The 10257-nt window shown below is 42.7% G+C and overlaps 2 protein-coding genes across 2 annotated transcripts; one reads left to right on the top strand and one right to left on the bottom strand.

Moving 5' to 3' along the window:
* Positions 1-248: 248 nt before the first annotated feature.
* On the bottom strand, positions 249-2621 carry K441DRAFT_603341 (MFS general substrate transporter). The gene is made up of 7 exons (XM_067645299.1): positions 2242-2621; positions 2060-2173; positions 1872-2004; positions 1344-1821; positions 1085-1289; positions 763-980; positions 249-709 (listed from the first exon to the last, which is right to left on the bottom strand). Exons 1-7 carry the CDS (start codon positions 2576-2578, stop codon positions 599-601), a joined length of 1596 nt encoding a protein of 531 aa, XP_067508593.1. The 5' UTR covers positions 2579-2621; the 3' UTR covers positions 249-598.
* A 153-nt stretch (positions 2622-2774) lies between these two features.
* K441DRAFT_653536 (MFS general substrate transporter) lies at positions 2775-5172 on the top strand. Its single transcript, XM_067647553.1, has 6 exons — positions 2775-3200; positions 3275-3368; positions 3481-3723; positions 3793-4044; positions 4097-4261; positions 4328-5172. Exons 1-6 carry the CDS (start codon positions 3018-3020, stop codon positions 4882-4884), a joined length of 1494 nt encoding a protein of 497 aa, XP_067508592.1. The 5' UTR covers positions 2775-3017; the 3' UTR covers positions 4885-5172.
* Positions 5173-10257: the final 5085 nt, after the last annotated feature.

The following is a 10257-nucleotide window of genomic DNA, read 5'->3' as shown; positions in this document are numbered from 1 at the left end:
CTACCCGAACGGCTTTTAACAATGCCCTACGGGCATAAAGAGACGACATATATTCCTACTCCTATATTAGTTATTAGGCGCAGGCCTTATACCACTAGGTTCGTTAATAGCCTTTAATATTACCTAGGTTCTAGGTTACCCAAATAGTCTTTTAACGATACCCTACGGGCACAAAAAAAGACGAGATATATTCCTACTTCTATATTAGTTATTAGGCGCAGGCCTTATACCGCTAGGTTCTAACAGTACGCGGTTTGGGGCAATAAGTATGTAATTATCTACTACTGCTTGAGACAGTAGGGAACCTACTATGCAATACAGCAGGCTGAGATGATTACCCTCTCCTCGGGCCTACACCCCCCAATACAATACATTATTCAGAATATATCTCTATCTCTGCGAGCGAGTGAATAGATCTGCCTTATTTTTACCACCTCAACTCTAAAAAAATCCAATATTCAATATTTAATATCGCTAATCAATACCGAATACTGATAAAAGCACTGCCGACCAATTATTTCCCGAAGGTGATTGTATATATAAGGTCTCTAAGCGGTCTCTAGTAGGATACCAATGAACGTAATCTTCGCTCCCGAGACTAATAGCTAGAGCCGGAACGATTATGCAGCATTCTAACCATTAAAAGGAAAAGAGAACCATGTTGGCACTTAAAGCAGCACACGACCATACTTACAAGCGTGTATAGTATCTAAACCTTATCAGTGTATGCTGTCAATCCAAGTCGTATCCGAGTATACTTACAGCGCACACGAGATACGGGGTACCTAATGCCCAAGATCCGTGCTTTAACCCCCACGAGTATGTTTCAGCCAATAATGGCATTCCTAGCAAAATACCCAGGCTCTCAGCGATACCGAGCACAGAATAGAGGCGGGCATAGTAGCCGTTGCTGATGGTGGCAGAGAGAAATGATTTCAGAGTAATGCCGGCGCCAGAACCGAGTGCAAGGATAACAAACCCTATGGTCAAGGTCAACATGGGGTATGGTGGCAATGAGTAATGCAAGGAATTTTGAAACAGGCAAGCAGTGAAACTTAGAGGAACGGAAAACGCGAGAACTAACCAAATATCAAGACCCAAATATTGGGTGCAAATCCGATGATGGCGGAGCCGAGAGCGAGAACAAATATGCTCATTTGGGCTATGATTAAACTTATTTGGTGCGGTTCAAGTGCAGTATGCTTAATCATGACGATGCTGATTCTAGGGATAAGCACGAGGAAAAGGAGGGCAGAGATTGCGCCTTTCAGCGAAAATAGATAGCCGGCCTACGTCTTATTAGCATTCTCACTATTTATGGAGTTGAATATAAAATTATTCACCTGGGCTATAGTCCAAGCGTATCTCTTTGATACATACTGTAAGAGCAAGTTCGCTGAGCTCCGCGACGCCACGAGCAGAAAGAACACGGCTAAACTAAGTATGATGTTCTTATCATTCGCAACCATCCGCCATGTCTCTAAGAGGTGCAAATACACCCTTGCAAAGCTATGCTTAAAAAATCCATGTCCTTTATTGACATCTTTGGCTGGTTCGTCGTTATCGCTATCGCCTTCGGTTTCTATGTTGTCTCCAAGCAACAACTCATCCTCGGCACCTTCGAAGGTCTCTGGATGCTCAGGTGTTGACCGAGGCTGAGCTTCGGCGATGAAAAGTACAGGAACGTAGGAGAGCGCATAGCAAGCGATTAAAGTTATGAAAGGGATAGCAAGATGGAAGGACATCAAGAATGACCCAATTGCGGGAGACACCATGTCAGCGATGTATCCCGCTGCCTCTATATATGAGAAGTAGGCAGTCCTATGAGACGTCAACAACGCTGTCCAGCCGAACCACAAAGTGTCATTCACCTTTTCTCGGGTACGACAACGTCAGCCAGTGTTGCGAATAAAAGGGCGCTAGTGACTCTTGGCCCGCCTCCAATAAGAAAGAATAGCGGTGTGAAATGGACCGACCAGAAAGGAAATAGGTCGGAACATAGTCCTTAACTAGGGTTAGCTGCCTAGTCTACTAAGCAGGGCTCCGTAGAACAACTTGCCCGAAAGAGCCACCCAGGACCAATAGCATAGAATACCAGTGATATTGAGCGCCAGCGCCAGTCTCCGGCCCTTCTGGTCAGCCAAAACACCCATTGGGATTTGCACTACAAGTTCTAGAGTGAGGGTCAATATGACTTCTGTAGGATGAGTGAATCATTGATTAGATCGCTGCGTGTCATACCAGCAAGCGTTGTAGTCACTGTGATGGTCGAAATCGTAGAAACAACAGCGATCTGGATGTCCTCTATCTTGCAGAATGTCTCTGGGACATTGCTGCCCGGCGGAAACTTATCCGGTCCGTGAGAGTTATAGTAGCGTCGACATAGTGCAACTTCGAAGATTCGGCTTGCTGGCGCCGGTAAGGCAGACGTAATAAGGCTATTGAGTATCACGATGGCGCCACACAGCCAAGGGGTGTGAAGAGTTGAAGACAGAGGAACGTTCGTGTCGGAAGTGGGGAATCGTGTATTAGGCTCTGGGGATCTTAGATCGCCTGCGGAAGACATATCGCTTCGCATCTCGGGCAAAGGAGGCAAAGGAGGCAAAGGCCACAGATGCCCGGTGGGCCTTGCATATATTATAAAGTGTGCGACGCAGTGTCTTGCATGGACCCCCGGAATTCATGTGACCTTGCCATGTGGCGTGGGGCATGTCCTGCCTGTACTTTGCTGCACCCGGATTGCCTTGGCGATCTTTTCTCCCAACAGGCCTGCCCACGACCGGAAATCAGCCTCGTTCACATTCCACAAGTCCGGTCGTGTTTACTTTTTTTTCCCTCGAGACGGCTAGCTCTCCGGTCCGACAACGCCAGAAATGTCTTTGCTCAGAGCCTCGAAGGACGATATTCTGGCCAAAAATCGGATACAAAGACTCCACCATGCTTTGCCTCCTGGCTCGCACTGAACGGGCAGATTCTTCAGTTTCCATTCTGCAAACCCTAATCGCAGCGTAAACATCATGGACAGACATGGTTACAACATCGAAAATGCGGAAAATCTTCCTCCAACTGCTGCTACAACAACGGTGGCCGCGGACAACGATGTCACACGTTCCAGGTCCGAGCAGGCACAGCGATTACTACTGAAGATGGATTTTACCATCGTACCCATGCTTGCTTGCAGTTTCTTTATCGCTTACTTGGTATTTGCCCGCATTCCGTTTTCAATTGTGGCCTTTTTGCGTGACTTAAGGGAATGATGAGTAACTGCGATCAGGATCGGAATAACATTGGGAATGCGAGAGTTATGGGTATGCAGAAGGACCTGCATCTAACAGACAAGCAGTTTTTCAACTGTTTGTCAATGTTTTGTATGTCCTCCTATGCTATTTCTTTAATTTTATCTTCTTTTCTCTAATTGTTTTCCATTTTCTTTTACTGTGCCACCTTAAGGACGATCTAATCTAATATTTGCCCTCAAAGACGTCGGCTACCTAACTTTCATGCTCCCCTCCAATCTCGCCATGCGCGTCATTTCTCCCCCAAAAATGATTGGCACCGCTATCATCTTCTTCGGCATCTGCACTCTGTGTCTCGCAGCCACCAAGAAATACGCCGCAATCCTCGTCCTACGTGTACTCAATGGCTCTGGACAGGCGTTCGTGCAGGTGGCGTTCCTGTACTTTAGCATCTGGTATAAGAGGAGTGAGGTAGCCACTAGAGCCGGTGAGGCAACCCCGCCCGTCCCCACGGGACGGCGTAGGAAGTGATGATAGCTGACGAGTAGGGCGACAGCGATGTATTACACACCGGCTACGATTTCGGGCTGCTTAAGTGGACTTATCGCGTATGGTGTCGATAAAAATCTAAGGGACACGAGTAAACTTCTATCATGGCAGTGGCTTTTTATTACTGAAGGGGCTCCGTCACTTGTAGTTGGGGTCTTCTTGTTTTTCTTCTTACCTCCGTTTCCGGAGCAACTAAAGAAGGCAAACTGGATCTTCAATCGAGAGGAAATTAAGATTGCAGTGCAGAGGACGATTGAAGGTTAGTGACCTAGTAATGAGTGACAACTTGAGGACTAACGGTGTTTCGCCAGCGAACAATCAACCCAATGCCAGGATCGTGCGTAAGCAGATCTGGGCTGGGCTCAGAGATCCTAAGGCTTATTTCACGGCGGTGATCCATGGAGCTGTTGTTCTGGGTATTACATCAATCAATTGTTTTTTGCCTACGTTCATTCTTGCTTTCGGATTTGGCCCTCGTAAGTGCCTCCTCTCTTCCATCACATTCTCCGTCACACTTTCCAGTTCTCTAATGGTAGTGGCAGTTGAAACACAACTCTTCTCAATGATTCCCTACGGTGTCGCAACAGTGTCTCTCGTGACTGTGTGTCTACTTTCCGACCGCGTTAACTCCAAAGGCCCAGTACTTTTGCTCTGCTTGGCGACCTCCGGCATTGGATACATTATTCTCATGGCCACGACTAATAAGGTGGCCTTAATTGCCGGAGCCTGTTTAGTAACATTAGGGATATTCCCAGGAGGCATCCTCAACGTTGCGTGGATCAACATTAACCACGGTGGCTACACCAAGCGCTCCACAGCTTGGGCAATGGCTCAGGTGACTGGGAATGCCTGTGGTATCGTCGGCACGCAGGTGTACCGAGATCCACCTCGGTTTCTGGCTGGCCACGGGACGTTATTGGGTTCTTTGGTCTTGGCCATAGGCGCAACAGTGACAAATTACCTATGGATGAAGACGGCAAATCGAAAGAAAGAGGAGAGTGTAATGAAGTGGAGAAACGAGGGTCGGGAGAACCCCAATAGGAACAAGACCTATGAGGAATTGCTTGATTACCATCCAGATTTCAAGTACATCTTGTAATTCCTATTAGCAGTCGGTATCAGCTCTTTTTGTATTGCTTCTGCTTGGATCCGCTACCTCGCCTTCTCATCTCGACCACTCGCTCCTAAAAATCGTAGTACGGCTGTAGAAGAATTTGGAACAAAGAATTTTCTTTGTTATTACTCTATTCAACCAAAGATGATAGCAAATTTAACTATTTCTAATATACTCTTCTAAGATACTGTCAACTACATTAGCAGCATCGAACCCCTCTCCGGTACTTAGGTGGAATGAAAAAACTAGATTGGCTATCATAGTGTTACCGAGTTCCACAAAGCATACCAAGGAATATAATAGATACAAATTGCGATCTACGTCTTAACACGCCAAACAAAACACTAACAGTCTCTTCCAGACATATTATCAGCTCAAGCCTTAATTTGTTGAAATACCTCCTACGACTCGATGTATCGGTCTATAGCGGCAATGATTGCGTTCTTCCGCTTCGAGTCTTCTAGCCTAATACCCTCCAGCCCTCTTAAACCAATTAATCGATAGTACCGCCCCGTGTCGTCTAGCCCTAACTTGTCGCCTAAGAATCTCTCTGCTATTTTTTCCGTCTCCGTAGCAAACGCTAGAAGACTCTGGCCGATATAGATCCAATCGTCCTTGAACGGCTTAAGCGACGGAACATCGGCTCCAATCGACAAACCCTTGGTCTTATCCTCAAGCGAGCCAGGTGGCCATGTATCCTGAGTTTCATTCCACACCTCGTACACCGGATTGTTTGCTCCTGTTGCCCTAATGTCACCTCAGCCTGGCACACATATGGACTTCCACCCACACTTCACCAGTGATCTACTTGGAGCGGGGTCTATTTGGAGCTCCAATGTGGATTCGGCTTCGATGTGGATTTGGATTGGGCCTTCTGGTTGGTGGACTGGAGTGAATCTACGGTTGATTTGACTCTTGGAGTTCCAGATCTATACCCAATTCAAACTGCGGCTGAGGAGGAATAGAGCGCCAAGGGGTCAGTGCAAAGAAGAAGCCAATCGGCAAGTCCCTTAACTCTACCACTGACTCCGTTGCGGCTCTGCATCTACACTCACTGCTATAGTATTGTATTCGACTTTCCTACCTCTGCGATGGAACGATTTCTCTTAGTACGCCCACCTCCACCATCTAACGACGTTATCCTCGCCCCAAAATCAATCAATTTAAAAGCCGACGACACGAAGGAGGTAGTTAAGTTCAAGCTATAGGGCAAGAATTAAATTTAATATAACGCCTTAACGAAGAAACCGAAGCATATAAAGCAACGCACGTCACCTATATGGCTTTAGGGTGAGGATCTTTAGTACAGTGTGTCCAAGAGTCAGCGTCGCTGCCAGCGTCGCTGCCAAGAGGCTGATAACGTAAGCAGTCAGCGAGCTTATAGAGTTGTGACAGTCAGTCAGCTATAAAACTGCAGCTAGCTGACAGCTCGCTGCCTTAGTGGTAAGATTTAGTAGTAAGCTATAGCTTTTGGTAGAAGTTAAGGATATTTAAATCTTCGGCTAAGAAGGCGCGCGGCATTGAAAATGGTCCGTTTTTAAGCGAAATTGGAAGCGGAGAGCTCCAAAATTTTACAGCTCTGTGCGAGATTTCAAATTCGCTACGCGCATCCAATCTCGCTTGGTTGCCACTAACTGTACATAGTAACTGTAGCGAGCGCCTATGCTTGGCTGTAAGAACCTTGCTTTTAAAGGACTTAAAGCTATTCGCAATCAGCTTTTCTCTACAGTGTTATGATCTTTGTTAAATACCGTGAGGTTTCCACCCGTACTATATTCGCAATATAGCTCCGCGAATGGGCCTATACTAGCACGCCCTAATTAAGGATCTTCTTTAACTTAGAGTAACCCGAACAGAGTGTGCCTTCATCGCTAGTTATATAGTTTGCTTAATTACATTAATTAAAAGGAACTTGTGGATACTTAGATTAACTTAGGCGCCTTTAAACGGTAAAGGTGGCCAGTTTATAATAAGTAATTGGATAATTATAGTGGTACTAATATAGCTAGAGGAAAAGCTAACTCTCTTTAGCAATAAGATGGAGTGGTTAATCTATAACGTATTTAACGTTATAGTAAGCCGCTATACAATATTTTAAGAGCTCTATTTAGCTAGCTAGATAAGAAAGTAGGTAAGCTAATTAGATCCTCTAGTTATAGAGCTTAAAGAGTAGCTTACGCAAAGTAGTGTTACTAGGTAGCCCTTAAGCGTAGCGCTTATAATCGCGACATATATTTCGCCATTATATTACAGTATACCGCTAATTAACTAGTATTTATAGATAAGTTAGGTGCAGATTTAAAGACGGGCGTACGGAAGACCGGCTAGGCTCCTTATAGTATTACACTAGTTTCTTATACGCTATATAATTGGGGTAAGACGAGGCTTAATATACTGCCTATGTATATAATTAACGGTATACTAGTAGCTTCGGTATATAAAGGCTTAATAAATAGCAAAGGCTTTAAGTTCTAGGTGGTAAATACTTTTCTACTACGGTGTAATCGCTTTCCTACTAAGCAATTAGTAGTTATTATAGATAACGCCAGCTTCCATTACTTAGAGAGGATATAGGCTCTCTTTAACGCCTTTAGCGTTAAGCTTATATATTTGCCTATATACTTACCTAATTTAAATCTAATTAAAGAGTTTTTTAGAGAGCTAAAAGCTTTTATTTAGCGGAAGTAGTTCTCTTAGGTAGAGCACCCTAAAAGCTTTAACTATAGCTTTAAAGCCTTTCTTCTTTAGTGTATAGATAAGGTTAGTAGCAAGAGCAAAAGTGCAAGAGGACATTTCTAACATAGTAGGTACAATTGTTAAGGTTTTTGGTATAAGGAAGATCAATTTTTAGTAGCGTTTTTTTAATTGTATATAATACTTGTAAATACACTAAAGGCTTTAATCTCTTATATATATAGGGTGTCTTTATTACTATAGAGGCGCTAGCAGTAATAGAGATACCTTATATTCTACTAATTATCTATATCTTAGAAACTTCCTTTAAGCTATATATAACGCTTATTTACCCACTTCTTTAAATCCTTTTATAGCCGCCTTATAATACCTAATTTAACACTAGCCTTTATAAGCTCCTTAATAGGATTAGCGCTATTAGATTTATTATATAGGAGCTCTAAATCCTATCTTAAATTGTGGACAATTTTGTATACTGCCTTAAAGTCAGCCTCCTAGTTAAGATTACTAGATACACTCTACTTCTAATACGTAAAAAACTCCTCTAAATCCTTCGCGCGGTTAATACTATATAGGCGGCGTATTAGTAATATAGGTAAGGATAATAACGTTAGTTGGCTTATTGGTATAAGAGTTTACTAATTTAGTACTAGGCTTATAGAACTAATATAAAAGTGGTTAATAACGCCTAGAGTACTAGTAGTAGAGCTCTTACCGGAGGCTAATTGGCGTACTCTTCTACTATTATTTCCTCCCTTTACTGCTCTCTTAGTAAGCCGCGTAGCAAGCCTATAAGGTAGATTCTAAATATTCGCAATACCTTACTAGATACTAGTTACCCATTCTCTTAAGTCCTTATCTATTAATTTAACGTCTACCTAGCTAAAAACGTAGCACCAATTAATATTTAGGTAGCGCTTTTTATAACGCTAATATCTAGTAAGCTTAACCCATAATCTTATAGTATTACTAACAGGAGATATATAAGGCGTTAAGCTCCGCTCCAAAATCTATAAGGGCGTTAAAACTTCACTATAGAGTTAATTAAGCATTAATGGATAAAAGCTAACTCTAGAGTGAAAGGCCGCTAGTTAATTTACAGCTAGGGCATATATAATTAAGAGGTTAACGGTAAGAGCCTTAATAGCGCCACTTTTATTAGTATACTTCGCCTATAATATAAGCTGGGTATTAATCTTCTGCCACTAGGCTATAACCTTAACTTCTATAATACTAAATTTAACGTCATAAACGCCTGCGTACTAAGTATTAACTTTAGCCTTAATTAGCTAAAGCTTAATGCGAATACCTTACTCTTAACAATATAGCTCTCTCTTATAAATAGGAAAGACTTAAAGTCGCCAAAGATTATAAAGCTGAAGGCTTATACTAATAAGAGTCTTAGTAAAAGGCGAATCCTTTAGGTATTAAATTACTATATTATAATTATAAGTAATAAACACGCCGCTACTTCTCCTCTCTATATTACCAATCTTACTCTTAAAACGCAGGCGAGGCGGCGGCGGAATTAGCTTATCCTTATACTCACTAAATAAGTATAAGTAAGCCCTTGGGGGTAAGCGAGAGGCTAATATTAAGTAAGTAATTAGAGGAGCCTAAGGAGTACGAGTAACTTCCTAAGAGGGCATAGCTTAATATCGTGGTATTAATACTAGCGGCTCCTATGTTAAATATGGTGACTTATAAGATTTTAACTAAGGCAATCTACTAAGCTAACTTTGGCAGTATACACGCTAACCTTCTACCTCCTTCTTAGTGGCCTCCGCTATGGCTTCTAGATTGTTATTTATTTCCTTAAGCTCCTCTAATGTAAAACCCAGCTAAACGGTATTGTATTTATGTCTTAGCGGCTATTATATTATATTTAGGTAATAGCTTAATAGCAGTAGGGGTCTAGGTAATAAGGAGGGAGGAAGGTGGCTTTATTAAGTTTATTAAGAAGGAGGACTCTTGTCTATTAATTAAGCCGCTGCGCGTTTTAAAGAAGGATGTATATTAAGGGCAAATTAATAATAGTACAACACGATTTTAGGTGGATATTACGGCTTTAGTAGGTTAGGCAAGTTCTATATAGCTTTAATTCAATTGTCCCTACAACTAGGACGGTCCTTGCGTGCAGGCATAGGCGCTCACTACAGTTACTATATACGGTTGGTGGCAACTAAGCGAGATTAGATGCGCGTAGCGAATTTGAAATCTCGCCAAAGGGGGGGTAAAGCTACAGTGATGTTTATTAGCTTCCACCCCCCCCAAGGCGAGCTGCAGATTTTTTTTACGCTATTTAATTTCGCTTGATTTCCACCAACTATATATAGTAATCGTAGCGAAGCCGTATGCTTGGCTGTAAGAACCCCTAATCCTGGCGAACTTGAAGCTATTCGCGATTGGCTTCCCTCCGTAGTGTCGTGATCTTTATTAAATATCGTAAGGTTTTTACCCGTACTATATTCGTAATATGGCTCCGCAAATAGGCCTATATTAGCACGCCCTAATTAAGGATCTTCTTTAACTTAGAGTAACTTAAGCAGAGTATGCCTTAGCTGCTAATTATACACCCCGATTAATTACCGCGATTAAGAGGAACTTGCGTATATTTAGATTAACTCAGGCGCCTTTAAACAGTAAGGGGGAGTAGTTTTTACT

Source organism: Cenococcum geophilum (assembly GCF_001692895.1).
Source record: "Cenococcum geophilum 1.58 unplaced genomic scaffold K441scaffold_5, whole genome shotgun sequence".
Classification (NCBI taxonomy): Eukaryota; Fungi; Ascomycota; class Dothideomycetes; order Gloniales; family Gloniaceae; genus Cenococcum; species Cenococcum geophilum.
Note: the sequence above shows the minus strand (reverse complement) of the source record. Positions and strands in the feature narration are given on the sequence as shown.